General features: G+C 43.5%; 1 protein-coding gene across 2 annotated transcripts in view; it reads right to left on the minus strand.

The window, feature by feature from the left end:
• Positions 1–1,055: 1,055 nt before the first annotated feature.
• LOC115153336 (sodium/calcium exchanger 1) overlaps positions 1,056–20,682 on the minus strand; it is a 180,317-nt gene continuing 160,690 nt past the window's right edge. For both annotated transcript variants that reach the window (XM_029698675.1, XM_029698674.1), the window contains exons 6-7: positions 10,535–10,810; positions 1,056–4,912 (exon numbers count right to left, since the gene is read on the minus strand). In XM_029698675.1, the coding sequence (XP_029554535.1) occupies positions 4,536–4,912; positions 10,535–10,810 (653 nt within the window). In that variant the 3' untranslated portion in view covers positions 1,056–4,535. The remainder of the gene's footprint in view (positions 4,913–10,534; positions 10,811–20,682) is intronic.

Below are 20,682 nucleotides of genomic sequence, written 5' to 3' on the forward strand. Positions count from 1 at the left end.
AGGTTTAGTTAGTTAGTTGTGGGTATAGGTTCTAGGTTTGTTGTTCTATGTATAGTTAATTGGGGTGGATTTCCAATTGAAGGCAGGTGTGTGGTGTTGCCTTTGATTGGGAGTCCTATATTAGTTGGGTGTGTTTGTCTGTGTGTTTGTGGGGAATTGTTTTTGCACTGCGTTTTTGTATAGCCTGCAAAACTGTTGCACTGTCATTGTTTATTGTTTTTGTATAGTGTTCACATTAGCGATTAATTAAATTCAAAGATGAACACGACCTCCGCTGCGTATTGGTCTACTTTGTCAGATGAGGACTTTTCTATTTCTTCTGAAGACGAAGACAACTGTGACATCGTATTTGAAGTATATTATTCATTGTTTTATATAATTAAGTATACTTTCATATACTTGTAATATATTAAAATATACATATTTTAGAAGATGGAGGGAAGGGGGAGAGAGAGAGGGAGGTGGATAAGGTTCTCTCTCTGCTACAGTAATCAACACTATTCTGGGAGAGAGAGAGATGGGGGAGGGAAGGGGGAGAGAGAGAGGGAGGTGGATAAGGTTCTCTCTCTGCTACAGTAATCAACACTATTCTGGGAGAGGTGGAGTGTGGTGCCCAATTTCACACTCATGTTGATTAACAGTTTCGCTGTTGAGTGGCTCTGTCCCAGACTTCCCAGTAGTGAACTCTCTACCTTTTAAAACACACTTCATCCAGCTGAGGGAAACGTCTCCTAAACACACACACACACACACACACACACACACACACACACACACACACACACACACACACACACACACACACACAATTTTGAAGATTTCACAACCTGCAATGTGACATAGAGAGCACTTCATTCCAGGTGCTCTTGTGTTTGAAGGCTAGAGCGAAGAATGACATTGTGTGGATGGACACTTGATGAACTACAATTAGGAAGCATAAAGGCGACTCATTTTTCTGATGCATTTCAACAGTTTTAAGAACACTAAAATGTACACTAACATCACAGCACACTTCGCTCCACATGCAGACCCACAAAACAACTCCACTCAGGCTCTTTGAAACAGGGTATTCCAAACTTTATTTTCTGTGTTAGAAGTGTACCATGTAGAGTAATCACAGTTAGTGTAGTGTCTTCCTATTCGTTTGTGCAACACAAAGAAAAAACACAGACGACACCAACAAAATAAGACAAATTCGTGATATTCTATCAGTTAGAATCAAACAAAATCAAACAAAAAGACAAAAGAAATAGCAAACTAAACCCTGCTAAAGAGAGACAGCAAGGAAAGGACAGATCGAGAGGTTAAGGTTGAGAGAAAGTTAAAGAGGAGAGAGAGAGAGCTAAACAGTGAGAAAGTGCGAAGGCAAGGAGGGAAAAGAAAGAGAGAAAGTGAAATATATTAGATCCCTGTTAAACGACGGTCCATCTGAGCAGCGGGCGGTGGTGGTGTAAATCAGATGACGCACCTCAGGTACCAACAGACAGACAGAGACACTGAACAGGGACAGAGGCAGATAGGCAGGCACAGTACCAGCCAGCCAGAGAGACAGATGGGTGGTCACATACCAGGTTGAAAGACAGACAGATCTGGAGTTGAAGAAGGAATCCACCCCGCATGAAGAACTGACACACTTTTCAGATATCTAAGACAAAACACTGCTCAGCACGGAAGGAAGAGAGAGAGAGAGAGCAAAACAAGCATTTAAGCAAACTACTTCTCTAAAAAGGCAATATTTGTCATTCTTGAGTTTAGTGAGGGTTTTAAAATAAATATGTAGAATTCACTAAGATATGTGGAGGTATCAGACCTCTCTCTGGTAACAATGTACAGTATATACACATATTATCTCTTCAATGACAAAATAGCCTTTACACTGTCAAATAATACAACCAGCCATGTCATTATAAGCAAGCATTGTCTTTTGTACAAATACCCATGCAACTCCCTTAAGATACTTAACTCGTTAAGTTCTCACCCTCATTCAACAACAGCAGATATTGCCTTTTTTTATTTCATGTGCAAGTTACCAAATACATCATTCAACTTAAAATAAAACATTAGGTTATAGTACATTAAAAAAAAAAGTCAAAATCTATACAACATTCAAACCTCCGTCAACATGAACGAATGGGATACTGCTTAGTATATACAGACATGTTATCATTCATGCACAGTGTGAACAAGTAGCACATTAATTAACAATTAACATTCCAAAATATGGACATGGCATGTGGGGAGGGTAGAGGACACAGAGAGATGCTGCACAGTCACAGTGCAGACGCACACTATAGCAACACATGCTGGGCAGGAGAAGTCCTTCTGCTTCACTGCACCAGTACACAATGTATGGCTGTACTTCACATGTTTTTTCTTTCTCCTCCTCCTCTTCTTGTCATTTGTAGTTGGTTAGTTGAGTATTAGGGTTGGAGGAAAGGTCTTTTTTAGTATTTCATTGTCATAGTAACCTTTTCAGATCAGAGAAAGGTCATAATGTATAATCATGTAACAGCAGAGTCATCGTCAGCATATAAGCAATGTCATCCTTCTCATTAGAAACACGGGAACCAGTGCAATGTTTTTCCTTCAATTCGAAACATCAACATCAATCTCCACGAAATGTGAACGTTTTGATCCAAATTTGGAATTAGAAATGTTCTGTTTAGGTAAAACAATACCAAGGCTTTTAGTACCGCACAGGGATCTTTTTGGTGGTGTTAAGAAATGTCAGTGTGTTAGAAAACACACTCATTTTCTGGCTAAGCTGTTACTGGAGTTTCCATTAGAAATAGTTCCCTTTGGCAAAATAGGATTAAACTCCACTTGGCTTCCATATAAGTACTTTAATCTAGATGGAACCTTCTCAGGGGCTGCAAATTCTGTGGTGAGAAATGACAAGAACAAGACAAAATCTTAATTTTCTAAACCAAACTACTTCTATGATTACTTTTTCTTCATTGTTACGTTACACATCAAGTATAGTGTATTAAACAAACTCAGTAGGAAACTCAGGGTATTCATCAAATAATGTGGACCGTCTTCCTCTTCCACACACTGATTGATTGACCTGCCTGATGTGGCTGAACTGGACGTGTAGTAACAGTCTTGAATGTAAACCCTTATATCTGGAGACTGGCAGTAAGATGGATTAAAAACATTGCATCATTAAGACAAAAGCCTTTACCTCAGAAAATAGAAAATACTCAATCAATGTATTTCTCACCAGCTTCACTTTGAACTTCTGTAAAATGTCCCTATAACTACTGCATTATAGGAACCGTTTAATCTACACTTCTGTCCACCATTACAATTGATGTATTTTATGTTTAAGATATTGTTTATTGAAATATTCCATTTAATTGAAAAAAATGAAGATGTGCAGCTCAGTGGAGAGAGAAAGAGGGAGAGGGTTTAGTGTTGAGGGTGGGTTTATGATAGGGGAGAGGGGTAAAGGGTTTACGTTTCTGGTTAGGGTTAGTGGTTAAGAATTGACTGTAGAGCCCTTGAGGACTGGGACTGATAAAAAGACCAGTCCGGTAGGAGCTTAGACACAAAGACAGAGAGAAAGAGCCAATGGTGAGAGGCTGCTGAAAGATGTGTAGCCAATGGATGGAGCTAATGCAGAGGGCGATCCAGTACGGTCTCTCTGCATTCTATTGCAATTTGAATCAAGCATGGTGGTGGTGAAACTCCTATTGACTAAACTGGAAATGCGATCTTGGGATAGTTTTGAAAATGATAATTTAAGTTGACAACGAGTTATCTGATAGTTAAAATGGTAACGCTGGCCATTCAATCACGATACGGCCTTAAAGGTAAAAGTATGCTAAACTCCTTTAACACAACTACATCTACAGCAAGATAAAAGAACAGAGGAAACCTAATCACATGTTCTACTGGGGACCAAACCGAGGGTCAGAAGGTGGTGAGCAGCTCTTGCAGCCAGGCCCTAACTGAGATTTATTAAGACTCACACACAGACAAGAGACTTTCTTCAAAAGTACCTGTTACTCCCCACCCACTATGTTTGCGAACAGCCGTATCTTTTTTTCTTTTGATGTTCATGCATATACATATCAATAATGATGGTATGGGAATTATTGAAGGATTTCACTCAAATGTCTAGTGTTTAGTTTGAAATGAGCGCCAGGCGTCGACGATGCTGTTTCTATAGGGTTGCTGGGTAGTGAGAGGCATAACAAACAGCTACACACACACGCACCGGCACACACACACACACACACACACACACACACACACACACACACACACACACACACACACACACACACACACACTCAACTGTCATTCTACAGACTTCAGAGGTGTCTCTGTCCCAGCGTTGACAGGCCGCTCCTGAACAACCAGTCTCATCCCTTAAGCACTAGGGGAGGGATCTTTCACTTCTTAAAAGGGGGAAAGGGTGGGGTGGGTCGGGGTTATTAACGACAAGAGAAAAACATTTTTCACTGCTGCTGTTGCCTCCTTCTTGTCTCCGGTTAGCTCTTCTAGGGTCTTCTTAAGTTTGTAGCTGTTTAGAAGGCCTTGAAGTGGCAGTAGGCCTCCAGTGAGGAGAACAGAATGTAAAGCAGCCACAGGCTGACAAACAGCATGGTGGTCAGTATCTTGGGAGTCCGCGGACCCCCCAGCTCGCCGCCGATCGAAGGTCGCCGCCGGTACATCAGCACTCCCACGCAGATGAACGCAAAGATGGTGAAGAGGGTGACGGAGAAGGCCAGGCTCCCCGGGTCTACCTTGAAGTCGTTGCCCTTGGAGTTGTGGTAGATGGCGGCGATGGACCAGGCCACGCCGATGCCCAGGAACACATTGACCGCGTTGCTGCCCGTCACGTTGCCGATGGATGCATCAGCATACTGGTCCTGGATGGCTGCCACCTTACTGGCAAAGGTGTCTGGAAGAAAGGGAAGAAGAGGATGGAGGGGAGGAGGGTGTTGGGTGTGTGATTCAATAAGGATTGGGAAAAGGTTATTGGATTGGGGGAATTAATGGTGATGGGGTAAGGGGAAGAGGGTGTGGGTAAAGGGTGATAGGCAAAACAAAAAAGCTCAATATTAATTAAAAGTCTAAAGAACACTGAACAGCATTGTTTCATAAGACATAATTCAATGTAATGTCTGCAGACTATAATCAGGGAGCAAAATTGTCACCGTTGCAGTGACAGGAGTTCCATCTCAGCAGAAGTCTTCTGTCTGGGTCTCTTTCCCCCAGACCCAGATCAATACCTGAGGCAAGCACATAATCTTCTCCATAAATGGCCGTCTATGTGTCTGGATTTAAACAGTCTGCTGTAGGAACAACAGCAGCCCAGCAGGAAGACACCATTCAATCTCTGGAGTGGAGCCAGCTGTTTATGCTAAGTTGCAGTTACCTTGCCAGGAGAAAGTGCTTTCATAGAAAGTCAAGGAACCCAGTCTAATGTTTGAGATGTCTTTCATTGGCAAGTGACAGAGCACTCTGTTTTATTCCCCTTTCTGTCCCTCCGTCCTTCCTCACTTCCTTTGTGCACCCTTCCCTTTTATTTTCCTGGTGCCCGAGAAAGAGCGAGGGAGGCCAGGTTGAGACAAAGTACTCCTCAGGGTGACTCCATTCACTGAGCTGGCATCAGGCTTTAGCCAGCTGGACATGATACCATGGTCATTGGCCCCGAGTGGCACTATTCACTGGGAATCTAGCTCTGCTGACTTCAACATGGCACAAGACGGGCACCGACATGGGCATACAAGGGTGGACGTTACTGGACCACAATAGTGAATAAACTAGCTGTGGTTGATTTAGAACAGATGCTGAGCAATGGCTGGTCTGAGAGCTGTAACGTGTAACTGAGGAAGATCCATCACTTCAAAATAATCCATCTCATGTCCAGTGACTGGATAGTACTCACAGGGACTTGTCCCTTGATCCCATGCCTGCCGACTGGCCACTCGGGCCGTGCACTGAGCTGGAAAACCACTGGACCAAGACCCAGGAAGAGATACGATTGAAAAACATAGAGTAAATGTATAACACATTTTTCATGTTACATCATTTTTGTGCATCTCTGAGCAATGTCCTATCATACGATGCAAAACTCGCCGTACCGGCTGTAATGCACATGAAAACATGAAATGACCCTTGGATTCAACAGAACATCGCTCAGAGATGCACAAAATTTGTGAATTGTTATTTTAAGTATTAGAGCTATGTACAGAGTCATGAAGCAGCCACCCACACAACAGTTCACCTGTAAGATGCATTTCTGCTACAAGATATTCGTTCATTTATCTCTTTCTGTCTCTATGAATAAAGTGATTGGTTAAATCTTCTTCTGGCTCTTTTATTGTTCAATGACAGTTCTTATTATTTCTTGTGTGTTTTTGTTCTACCTTGTTATTTGTAGTATTACATTGTTACTGATTACTGCATTGTTGGGTTTAGAGCTAGCAAGAAAGACATGTTCACTGTACTTGTGCATGTGACATTAAAACTCGCAACGTCTTCAATCTTCTCTCTACAGAGAATGCTCTAGCTAGCTGGATAGTGTGGTGTATTTAGATGTCTGTGGGAGGGAGAGAGGGAGAGAGGGAGAGGGAGAGAGAGAGAGAGAGAGAGAGAGAGAGAGAGAGAGAAAGAGAGAGAGAGCTGCAGTACAGTAGACTGAGCCAGGCGTTGGCAGTGCAGCAGGCTTTGTGCGGCAGACTGGACAAAAGGCTCTCTCTCTCTGATAACAGTGTGGTCGGATCCCCTGAGCAGAATGCAGGGTGAGGACAAAAGCAGGACGGACAGAAAGACACGGGAGAGAGCTGTGGAGTGGCGAAAGGCTGATGCAGAACAGACAGGGGTTGCCTCGTAAATGTCTGCACTGATCATCATACTGTGCAGCTTCACTGAGAATGGAAGGAGGGATGGAGGGAACGGAGGGAGGGGAGGGGACACTGGGAACGCCGCAGCCTCACAGTTCTTGACAACACAAACCAGAGCATCTATAGAAAGGGACATGCACGCAAGCACACACACAACAGGGTGGGGACTACTGCAGCTACCCTTTGATACGGGAGGGGCATTTGTGTAGCGAGGAGTGTGTATGACTGTCGGATGAAACAGAGGGATTGTTTGTCCCTGCATGGTGGGTGTGTGTGTGTGTGCGTGCTCGTGCGCGTGTGTGGGCTGTGTGCTCGTGTGTGCGCATTTTCCAACCTCAGGCAGTGGTTTCCAGCACTGTCACACACACACACACGCACTGCAGTCCAATTGGCGGCTGTGATTGTGTAAGGATAGCGAGCGGTGTGTGTGGGCAGAGAGAGCATCTCTGTGTGACTGTGTTGTCCTTCTTCTTGCTCCTCTCTATCCTACACCATATATTCAATCTCCTCTGCCCTATCAAGACCGTATACAGCAAAACCTGGCTCCTCTCTACCTCCAAGATAATGGCTTTTCTAAAGCAGATAGCAGAAGGTATAAGCTCCTGAGACTGTTTTACACCTCCCAGTTCCATCTCTATGATAGGAGCTTGCCTGCTAATCACTTCCTAACTGTGACATCACACAGTCACAGTGGAGACTGTTATCTTTGACAAGCCCTACAATCACCAGCCATTTAACTGCCTACTACACATCTGCTGCTCTCTCCGGCCCTATTAACATGCAGCAGCAGCCGCTAATGGCTATATCGGTTACTATGGCAATTAGGCCTCCATGGCTTTGTCCGTCGCTGCTCTCCCTTCCTGGCAAGGCCAGGAGGAAGTGATGGGGAGGACGTCACTTCCTGTGTGCTGGGAGTGTTCTCACATGACTTGATGCTTCCACACTCCTGCTATCCAATCATGGTTCTAGTGAGTCAGGAAGGACAGTAGCAAGCTTCTCTTTTCTCTAGATGTGTTAGGAATGACTGTGACAGTGCACCCTCTAAACTATCCACACCTCCATGATGAATGTCATGCTCATGCCTACACATGGTGTCTTGGATTGATCTCCCATTCTATCAGCCATTGGCTGTTTGCATAGTAAGGCCCTATAGAGGAGTCGTCCATAGCACTAGAAACAACGACATGTACAACAGGTTCGTGGCAATAGCAAGACACATTTAAAAGTCTCTCTACCTGCACTAATAAAAAACAGGGAGAGAATTTCACTAAATACTCAGTCGTTTTCCATCACACCTTCAAAGTGTATCAACCTATCACAGCAAGCGCATGAAGCAGAAAACGTCAACACAGAGGTGGCGGTGATCATTGGCCAGAGAGAGAGGGACGTCACAACAGCTGGACCTATATTTAGACCTGCAGCTTTCTGAGGAAATTCTCAAATATTCAGATGTGTGTGTGTGTGAGCCCGGGAGGGCAGTGAGCCAGCAGTATGCCTGGGAAGGGTTGTTCAACACTCTCTCTACAGTCTTATTAATCAACCTTACATTAGCCATGCCCCATGTAGGATGGTAAACACCCGAGAGATTAATGTACCTTCAGGTGTTCTGTATATACAGTACTAGGGCCACTTCTGTATTGCATGACTAAATGCAGAGATTTACATATTCTCCTCAGTGTGCTCTTTATCATCCTCCATTTATTTTGAAACACACACACACACACACACACACACACACACACACACACACACACACACACACACACACCATCTGACCTCCCTCTATGTTACTTTTATATGGGCTGCTGATGTTCTTCTCTGGCTCACTAACCATGACAAACGAGGCTCATTGAGACGTGTGGCTGTGGCGTGCCATTGTATTGACTATAATTACAGTGGGGCGAGAGGTGTAGTGTGAGGGCTCCAGCAGGGTCCATTTACACAGCAGCACAGCAGCACAGCAGCACAGCAGCACAGCAGCACAGCGCTACGGCGGCTAATGCTAGCTTAACCCCCTCGGTTATTGTTATCGCTCCTGTGTAGAGTAATGAATCATATTCTAAAGGGCAGGACACTGCACAACACCTGATCCCCATGAAAAATGACTCAAAACGAATGAACATGGGTGGCGAAGCAGTGCAGCGGTGTGTGTCTGTGTGAGCCTGGAGAGGCAGGTAGTCAGGGAGGCAGGTAGGCAGGGAGGCAGGTAGGCAGGTAGGCAGGGAGGCAGGTAGGCAGGTAGGCAGGTAGGCAGGGAGGCAGGTAGACAGGTAGGCAGAGAGGCAGGGAGGCAGGGAGGCAGGGAGGCAGGTAGGCAGGGAGGCAGGTAGGCAGGGAGGCAGGGAGGCAGGGAGGCAGGTAGGCAGGTAGGCAGAGAGGCAGGGAGGCAGAGAGGCAGGGAGGCAGGGAGTCAGGGAGGCAGGTAGGCACAGAGGCAGGGAGGCAGGTAGGCAGAGAGGCAGGGAGGCAGGGAGGCAGGTAGGCAGGGAGGCAGAGAGGCAGAGAGGCAGGGAGGCAGCGAGGCAGGGTTGAAATTAGGAAGCCACTACAAACGTGTGTACTCTGTTGGAAAGTTACCCATGCACACACAACATGCCTTGTGCAAACAAACAGAATGACAGACACAAAGAATATCGACTCCTTGTGCTGTTTCTTTACACGTCTTTGTCCTTGTGAAATGGGGTTTAAAGTATTAGTGAAGTGAGGGGAACAGTGTTTCAGGAGTAATGTCTATAAGTGTCAGAGCGGTGAGTCCTGAGTGAGTTACAGTGGCTGGCTGGTCAGCAGGTCTGTGAAGCAGCTCAGTGTACAATACATGAACCGAGAGGTAATTATCTAATTAGCTAAGCACTGTATCAGTCCCAGTTGAAAGCTATTAAGCTGTGTGTGTGTGTGTGTGTGTGTGTGTGTGTGTGTGTGTGTGTGTGTGTGTGTGTGTGTGTGTGTGTGTGTGTGTGTGCTTGTGTGTGTGTGTGTGTTTGGCTCCACATCTGAGTCACTGCCCATCTTCTGGACTGACCCACGCCTGACATCTCTCCTACTAGCAATTACTCTGTTTCAACCTTTTCCATTCCACACACTAACGGTTGTGCACTAATATTCATCATAGGAGTGTGAAGTTTATGCCATGGTAGCTGTGAGGGGTTGAACTGATGTTCCATGTGTATTTATTTAGACTCTTGTTCAACCCGCTCACTTGTATACGGTGATGTTAAGCTGCTCAGGAACAGAGCATCGGCCACTGACTAACATGTCATGTATACATGTAAACAGTATTTAGCTGGGGTGTAAGCAGTGTAAATAAATCGTGGGAGTAAATGGAGGAGGTAAACACTGGACACTGGGAGTGTTCGGAGCGATTAAGGGCTCGATTCAATCCGTATCGCGGAAGTTCAGCGCCATAGCGCGACTGAGCCGACATACACAGCGTTTACCGTGAATGCAGTTTCTGCCAACGCGAGAACATCGCCTTTACATTTCAATCACGCTGTAGTGATGAATTTACGCGATATGGAGTGAATCATGCCCTAATTCTAGAGGACTTTTGTAGGAAAAGCCACAATCATTACATAGTAGTACATCTAGGTTAAATGCTACTGTAAAAGGTGTGCTACTGTCAACATTACAAAGCAAGTACATCTAACACAAACACCAGGGTTAGTTTATAATATTACCTGGCACGGAGGTCCCCAGGGCCACGAACACCACGGCGGTGACAGAGTCCTTGAGGCCCACGGTGCAGCCGAAGTGGGAGGCCAGGTCCCCGATGAAGGCTGTGAGCAGGCCGATCATGCAGATGGACACCACGAAGCAGGCCCAGCCGTTCCAGTAGTCTGTCGGGGGCACGAACGCAAACAGAACCTTCCAGAAGACGGTGAGGAAGTGCATGACGTAGTCGAAGCAGGACGGCAGCTTCTCCTCGCCGCACTCTTCATCCTCGTCATCCTCACCTGGCCGAGAGAAAGAGAGAGGAGAGGGGGATGAGGAGAACGAGAGAGGAGGGGGGGATGAGGAGAAAGAGAGGAGAGGGGGATGAGGAGAAAGAGAGGAGAGGGGGATGAGGAGAAAGATCATGATGTTAAGGGATCTATCTGAAAGGGTGCGATTGTTTACTTGATGTATTGAGACGAATGATATTCCTCAAACGTTTACTGAACACCAGACTATATTTTGTGAAATAAGTGACCCAAAGTGATGATTTGTGATGATGATGCTTTGCTGCTCTTAACATTGGAGCTAATTTGTCAGAGTGTAATGGTAGCCTGAGGCCTCGGACTGGAGCCAATCCTCTCTAACAGGTACACATCATCTTTGTATGTGTGTGTGTATAAACACAGACACACATCTTTCTAGACATACAATATTAATCTGGTATTTGACCATCATAATGATTGCATCATTAATGGCCTGAACCACAATCTCAAGGGACCAAAAGAGCCATTTGAACATGTTCACATTGTGATGCACTGTAAAAGGGCAGACAAATTGCACAATGCCTTTTATCTGAGAAATGTCAAAAGATATTTTCCGTCTCGTTTTTAACAAGGCAAATTCAAGACACAGAAAAGTCTAACACACACACACACACACACACACAATCCAATATGGCAATATGGTGTTAAGTGCCTTTCTCCCACTCTCTCCACATCTCTGATCATTTATGTCTCAACCCCTCTGCAAACTATTACAAACTACAAAGGGAAGCATAGCCACGAGCTGCCCAGTGACACGAACCTACCAGATGAGCTAAATTACTTCTATGCTCGCTTCGAGTCAAGTAACACTGAAACGTGCATGAGAGCACCAGCTGTTCCGGATGACTGCGTGATCACGTTCTCCGTAGCTGACGTGAGTAAGACCTTTAAACAGCAACGGTTTTTGAAACAGCTGAAATGTATAGACATTTTCCTAATATTTGAGACTTGTTTTATCGAGTTTTTACCTGAAATTGCAGTAACAACATGTTACATTCTGAAATTGTCACAATAGACACACTGAGCCACATAAAACGATGGAAGCTCATCCCCACCACCAAAAACATGTCAAATGCAGATCATACAAATAGGACGTTTTTTAATTTGTAACATTGTGTGGTGATTTCAGAGGTGGCACCACAGGTTCCAGAGTGGAGGGGGGAAATAGTTTTTCTGGGGCCTTTTTCTTGATCTGGTAGTAGGCTAACCAAAACAATTTGTTGTAAAAAAATGTGGGCTATGATGGGACCAGATTATTTTTCAAATTAGGTCATATGATTTTATTTTTACTCTGTAATAAAAAAATATACTCATACAGTATGTCATCACTATTGTGTTGATTGATTAATTCCAGTCAATCATTTTGGATTAAAAAGACCTAGGTAGCCTAGCCACCTGAAGTTAGACTATAAACCAAATTTGATCACATTGACATTTTCTCAGAACACAAATAAATGGGCCTATTTTACTACATAGTTTAGACTATAAAAGCATGAAGTTACATCTTCCCTGGCCAGGCCCAGATGGGATCAGAGCGCATAGCAGACTCTAGGCTACCTGCAGCTGTGGTTGTTATCAGGAGGCTACAGTTGATCAGACTGAAGCACAGACTAATTGTGCACGTTGACAAGTCATGAGGCATTGTCACACCTTGATCTGTTTCACCTGTCTGTATGATTGTCTCCACCACCCTCCAGGTGTCGCCCATCTTCCCCATTATCCCCTGTGTATTTAGACCTGTGTTCTCTGTTTGTCTGTTGCCAGTTCATCTTGTTTGTCAAGTCAACCAGCGTTTGTTTCTCAGCTGCTGCTTTTCCCAGTCTCTCTTTTTCTCACCCTCCTGGTTTTGACCCTTGCCTGTCCTGACTCTGAGCCCGCCTGCCTGACCACTCTGCCTGAACCTGACTGCCGACCTGTACCTTTGCCCCACCTCTGGATTATTGACCTCTACCTACCTGGACCCTGAGCCTGCCTGCCGTCCGGTACCTTTGCTCCACCTCTGGTTTACTGACCCCTGCCTGCCTTGACCTGTCTATTGCCTGCCCCTGTTGGGTTATTAAACCATTGTTAATTTGATGTTGTCTGCATCTGGGTCTTACCTTCATACCTGAAATGAGCTTATACCACATGTAATGATATGCATTATATGGATAAAAGAAGCCTGGTTTGTTGTAATGTAAGGTAGGCCTATTGTACTTTTATATTTGTATGAGAGTACTAATCGTTAAATTTTGTTAGGCTAACGTTACTTATTGAAGACATGTTAGCAACTCTGTGCTTTTGTTTTGAAGCTAAAATGTAACGAGTCTAGCCTTCAGACGAGAAAATAAACCCTTTAGTTGTCTGCACATGCTTGTGACTTGTTGCATTATTCAAGAGTGTAATATGTTTTGGTTGCATTATTCAATAGTGTAATACACTATATATACAAAGGTATGTGGAAACCTTTTCAAATTTGTGTATTCGGCTATTTCAGCCACACCCGCTGCTGACAGGTGTATAAAATCTAGCACACAGCCATGAAACCTACATAGACAAACATTGGCAGTAGAATGGCCTTATTGAAGTTCTCAGTGACTTTCAACGTGGCACTGTCATAGGATGTCTCAAGAAACACTCTTTTCACACCACTTCGATATGACCGGAAGTTACTTTTCCTTATGTCACGTTCTGACCAGTAAAGGGGTTATTTGTTATTGTATTTTGGTCAGGACGTGGCAGGGGGGTATTTGTTTTATGTGGTTCGGGGTTTGTTAGTATATGTGTTTATGTAGAGGGGTGTTTGGTTAGAGTATTTCGGGGTTTTTTGGGTTATGTTCTATATTTCGTATTTCTATGCTCTGTCTATGTTGTGTATTTCTTTGTTGGCCTGGTATGGCTCTCAATCAGGAACAGCTGTACATCGTTGTTGCTGATTGAGAGTCATACTTAGCTAGCCTATTTTCACCTGTCCCTTTGTGGGAAGTTGTTGTTGCATAGCTGTGTGTTTAGCCTGCAATCCTGTTCGAGCGATCGTTTTCTTGTTTTGTTTGTTCAGTGTTAAATAAAGTCACTATGAGCATTCAACCCGCTGCGCCTTGGTCCACTACGTACGACAACCGTTACACCTTAGCAGGTTAGGAGAATTAATGTAGCAGTTTAGGATAATTAAGTTAAGGTTAGGAAAAGAGTTAGGGTTAGAGAAAATGCTCTCCTAACCTGCTACGAAAATCACTTCCAGTCGTAGCTGCATCAAATTGGCGTGAAAAGAGTATATCCCGTTATGTCTCCATGAGACGCCATCTTAACCGACTTCCTTGGCTTCACATGCGCTATTGAGTCTTCACATAGGAATGAATGGTGTCACGTGATTTAGATGGTTTTTCCCAATCATATACAGCCAATGATCTGCCTGCCTGCCGTCTCCTCTCCCTTGGGCTAGTAATGGCGGTAATCTACCGTGAAGAACCATGTGTTAACAGGCTGAGAGGCTTGTGTTAACAGGGTGATGGGCAACCCTCACAGTGGAGCAGCCCCAGATGAGGGCCTTTACTGAGATTGTGGGCTCGTTTCAGTGGCAAGGCTGAAGCTACCAACTGCAGACAAAAGTTGAGGAGTTAAGTTGTGGGAGGTGCACCACTGATGTGGTTTTCCAACAGCAAGGCTCAGTGCAACATGGCAGTGTTGCCATCATTTATACAAGTTTTTCTTGTCGAAATAAACACGTCTGCAACCAGCATATCACACACTCACAAACTGTGTGTGTGTGTACATTGTACTATGAATTGGTGAGAAAGCCTCAAATATCACATTCATTTGTACATATCCACTGTATCCATGAATCACGGCAAAGTTTGTTCCTGTTTGTCATGTCTTTGGTCACGTTCGCGTGGGTCAAACAAAACCACCCTAATGATTGGTTGACAACAGAGACTCCCACAATGCAGGCGCTGGCTGCATGATGACGTTGATAAAGACAAACTGCAGTCAGAACTTCATGACCTTTGATCACCGCAAGTCGGACAATTTTTATCTCCGTAATGCAGCACACTTCAGAAGGCAGTGACCAACGTAATGCAGCACACTTCAGAAGGCAGTGACCAACGTAATGCAGCACACTTCAGAAGGCAGTGATCAACGTAATGCAGCACACTTCAGAAGGCAGTGACCAACGATGGTCAACGACTTGACAAAAGTAATCCGCTCTAACGCACTCTGTGTTATTTGTGCAGTGCTCAGAGTAGACTTATAAATACAAACTATCTCCCGATGCCATATAAATACAAACTATCTCCCGATGCCATATAAATACAAACCATCTCCCTAGCCATACAAATCCAACCCATCTCCCGATGCCATATAAATACAAACTATCTCCCGATGCCATATAAATACAAACCATCTCCCTAGCCATACAAATCCAACCCATCTCCCTAGCCATATAAATACAAACTATCTCCCTAGCCATATAAATACAAACCATCTCCCTAGCCATATAAATACAAACCATCTCCCTAGCCATATAAATACAAACCATCTCCCTAGCCATATAAATACAAACCATCTCCCTAGCCATATAAATACAAACCATCTCCCTAGCCATATAAATACAAACCATCTCCCTAGCCATATAAATACAAACCATCTCCCTAGCCATATAAATACAAACCATCTCCCTAGCCATATAAATACAAACCATCTCCCTAGCCATATAAATACAAACCATCTCCCTAGCCATATAAATACAAACCATCTCCCTAGCCATATAAATACAAACCATCTCCCTAGCCATATAAATACAAACCATCTCCCTAGCCATATAAATACAAACCATCTCCCTAGCCATATAAATACAAACCATCTCCCTAGCCATATAAATACAAACCATCTCCCTAGCCATATAAATACAAACCATCTCCCTAGCCATATAAATACAAACCATCTCCCTAGCCATATAAATACAAACCTATCTCCCTAGCCATATAAATACAAACCATCTCCCTAGCCATATAAATACAACCATCTCCCTAGCCATATAAATACAAACCATCTCCCTAGCCATATAAATACAAACCATCTCCCTAGCCATATAAATACAAACCATCTCCCTAGCCATATAAATACAAACCATCTCCCTAGCCATATAAATACAAACCATCTCCCTAGCCATATAAATACAAACCATCTCCCTAGCCATATAAATACAAACCATCTCCCTAGCCATATAAATACAAACTATTTCCCTAGCCATATAAATACAAACCATCTCCCTAGCCATATAAATACAAACTATCTCCCTAGCCATATAAATACAAACTATCTCCCTAGCCATATAAATACAAACTATCTCCCTAGCCATATAAATACAAACTATCTCCCTAGCCATATAAATACAAACCATCTCCCTAGCCATATAAATACAAACCATCTCCCTAGCCATATAAATACAAACTATCTCCCTAGCCATATAAATACAAACCATCTCCCTAGCCATATAAATACAAACCATCTCCCTAGCCATATAAATACAAACCATCTCCCTAGCCATATAAATACAAACCATCTCCCTAGCCATATAAATACAAACCATCTCCCTAGCCATATAAATACAAACCATCTCCCTAGCCATATAAATACAAACCATCTCCCTAGCCATATAAATACAAACTATTTCCCTAGCCATATAAATACAAACCATCTCCCTAGCCATATAAATACAAACCATCTCCCTAGCCATATAAATACAAACCATCTCCCTAGCCATATAAATACAAACTATTTCCCTAGCCATATAAATACAAACCATCTCCCTAGCCATATAAATACAAACCATCTCCCTAGCCATATAAATACAAACCATCTCCCTAGCCATATAAATACAAACCATCTCCCTAGCCATATAAATACAAACCATCTCCCTAGCCATATAAATACAAACCATCTCCCTAGCCATATAAATACAAACCATCTCCCTAGCCATATAAATACAAACCATCTCCCTAGCCATATAAATACAAACTATTTCCCTAGCCATATAAATACAAACCATCTCCCTAGCCATATAAATACAAACTATTTTCCTAGCCATATAAATACAAACTATCTCCCTAGCCATATAAATACAAACTATCTCCCTAGCCATATAAATACAAACTATCTCCCTAGCCATATAAATACAAACCATCTCCCTAGCCATATAAATACAAACCATCTCCCTAGCCATATAAATACAAACCATCTCCCTAGCCATATAAATACAAACTATCTCCCTAGCCATATAAATACAAACCATCTCCCTAGCCATATAAATACAAACCATCTCCCTAGCCATATAATTACAAACTATTTCCCTAGCCATATAAATACAAACTATCTCCCTAGCCATATAAATACAAACTATCTCCCTAGCCATATAAATACAAACCATCTCCCTAGCCATATAAACAAAAACTATCTCCCTAGCCATATAAATACAAACTATCTCCCTAGCCATATAAATACAAACTATATCCCTAGCCATATAAATACAAACTCTCTCCCTAGCCATATAAATACAAACTATATCCCTAGCCATATAAATACAAACCATCTCCCGAGAAAGCTAGAGAAGTGCCTGTTGAAAAATGTGCATTAGGATGATAAAGAAGGCACTCATCCAGTGTAGGCGAGGAATGCTTTACATAATTCGTGTCAGGGTTTATCTGAGAACCCAAAGCTATGGCCTCAAATAGCCTGCCCTGTGAACAACTGGGACATGAAGTGACTCACTCTTAGTTCCTGTATGTATCTCCTACTGTAAGGAGTTCCACTCATCATCATCAAGTTAAACATAGGAGGTGAAAATACTCACTACATACATGGACCTGAGTGAAGTGAGAGAGAGATTTACTGCCACCTGCAGTTATGGAATGTTTCCTCACAAGTATAATTCATTGGCTGATATATCCTAGTGACCTGGATGAAATGATGTGATCCTTCCTTAAGTCCCACCCAGTTGACTACTTCAAAATGGTCAAAGTCCTCAATGGCGCTGCCCATGCCAAAACAGGATTTTGGGCATCTCTCTCTCTCTCTCTCTCTCTCTCTCTCTCTCTCTCTCTCTCTCTCTCTCTCTCTCTCTCTCTCTCTCTCTCTAATTATACAGGCACGCACATACAAACACACACGCCACATACAGAGAGGAGTGTGGAGGAGGTGGTGACATCAGAGCCAGTCTCATGACCTGCTCCTAATCTTTACCCCTGACACCTCCTCTCATCTGTCCTTTATACATCATCTCCCCTTCCCACTCCTCTCATCTGTTTATCCATCACTCCTTTACACCTCCTCTCATCTGTCCTTTATACATCATCTCCCCTTCCCACTCCTCTCATCTGTTTATCCATCACTCCTTTACACCTCCTCTCATCTGTCCTTTATACATCATCTCCCCTTCCCACTCCTCTCATCTGTTTATCCATCACTCCTTTACACCTCCTCTCATCTGTCCTTTATACATCATCTCCCCTTCCCACTCCTCTCATCTGTTTATCCATCACTCCTTTACACCTCCTCTCATCTGTCCTTTATACATCATCTCCCCTTCCCACTCCTCTGATCTGTTTATCCATCACTCCTTTACACCTCCTCTCATCTGTCCTTTATACATCATCTCCCCTTCCCACTCCTCTGATCTGTTTATCCATCACTCCTTTACACCTCCTCTCATCTGTCCTTTATACATCATCTCCCCTTCCCACTCCTCTCATCTGTTTATCCATCACTCCTTTACACCTCCTCTCATCTGTCCTTTATACATCATCTCCCCTTCCCACTCCTCTGATCTGTTTATCCATCACTCCTTTACACCTCCTCTCATCTGTCCTTTATACATCATCTCCCCTTCCCACTCCTCTCATCTGTTTATCCATCACTCCTTTACACCTCCTCTCATCTGTCCTTTATACATCATCTCCCCTTCCCACTCCTCTCATCTGTTTATCCATCACTCCTTTACACCTCCTCTCATCTGTCCTTTATACATCATCTCCCCTTCCCACTCCTCTCATCTGTTTATCCATCACTCCTTTACACCTCCTCTCATCTGTCCTTTATACATCATCTCCCCTTCCCACTCCTCTCATCTGTTTATCCATCACTCCTTTACACCTCCTCTCATCTGTCCTTTATACATCATCTCCCCTTCCCACTCCTCTCATCTGTTTATCCATCACTCCTTTACACCTCCTCTCATTAGTCCATCTACCACTCCTTCAACCCCCTGACCTCTCCTCTCTACTTTCCTCCCTTATCATTTTGTTTAATCTGTCTATCGACCATTCATTTCGATCTATGCTCTCTACAATCAACCCCTCTCCTTCCTCTCTCTACATCAGTTCCTTTCCTCCTTCCCTCCTGGTTTCTTACCGCTCATACTGTATTAATCAGACGTTCCTTCCCATGGAGAGGTAGAGAGGAGGAAGTAGGAGGGAAAAAGAGAGATTGCAGTAGGAAGGAGAGAGAGAGAGAGGCTATTCTAGAAGGAATATTCAGTAGGGAAGTGACTGGAGTAATAAAGTAAGCCAGAGGGACATTACTTTATAGCCTGAGCGAGCTCTGAGGCTCACATCCTTGCCTGTGGTTACTCATCATTAAACACACAGTTATGAGAGAGAGGTTGAGAGAGGTTGTGTTCTACTGCAGATATAATACAAAAGTATATACATATATGCAGCACAGTGTGTGCCAGTTTTACGCACATACACACAAAGAGAGAGAGAGAGAGAGAGAGAGAGAGAGAGAGAGAGAGAGAGAGCGAGAAATAGAGAGCGAGAGTATAGCATACAGAAAAACGAGAGAAAAAATGAACGGTGGTTACGCCCTTTCAAAACTCCCACTTTACAGTCTTGTCACACACCTATCCACTTAATGCATCAGTAAACAGGCTGGCTTTATCTCCATTAGCCACAGCCACCTTAACCCCTGCCTGCACACAGCCAGCTAGCGCCTGCTGATATGTCTAAAGGCTTTTAACGGATGGTTAATGAGTGCTTAAGTGTTCGTTTTTAGATGCTTTCAGGGTCAACAAGTACATTCATTAAATCATTTGAAATGCTGTTGAAACGCTTCTTCTGTCCCAGGAAATCTCACACACATAAAGGTTAACATTAACATACACATCATATACTTTCGCTACAGTATGGATTTCGTATGGATTTCTGATTCGGACTAACATATTCCCTGATATAGTTAAACTGTATCCATTGGAATAATTCTCGCTAATAGACTGATTCTCTCTCTCTATCTTGAATTTCCTCACAGGAGGAGGATAATAAACCATTCTATTCCTTGGACTAAATCAGAGCTTTCTGTTTGGACTAAGTGTTCAACTCCAGACCAACAATATCCAAGATAATGTTTGGCCCAGGCTGCCATCTGTCTGTCTCAGCAGGTAGCTGTGCTCTGAGTCCCCTAGGTCTGTAACTTGCCAATTAAACTGACCCCTGTGTGGCACGGGTCAACAAAGGTCAGATAAGGTCGGGCAATGTCCTCTGTATCGCCACATACTGTAGTAGGGAGTTTGTGTGTGTGTTTAGGTAGTGTGAATAATGAACACTGCTGTGATGGTCACACCTGCTGCACACACAGCATACCCTACAGGAAAGATACACATTCACACAAATTACTAGTGCTGAGCGATTAACCGACATTTCATTTTTTTGCGGGTTATTAAACAACTAATTGACCGACGTCAGTTAAATTATTTGAATTCCATTTATTTATTTTTTTGTGAGCCCAAAGCAATGTTTCTCCAGAGAGAAATAAAATAATTCAAGAGAGAAATCAGGTCAAGAACTACGCTGGGCTGAAGGGAGTTGTAGTTCATTATG

This window comes from Salmo trutta, chromosome 18 (genome assembly GCF_901001165.1).
Source record: "Salmo trutta chromosome 18, fSalTru1.1, whole genome shotgun sequence".
Lineage (NCBI taxonomy): Eukaryota > Metazoa > Chordata > Actinopteri > Salmoniformes > Salmonidae > Salmo > Salmo trutta.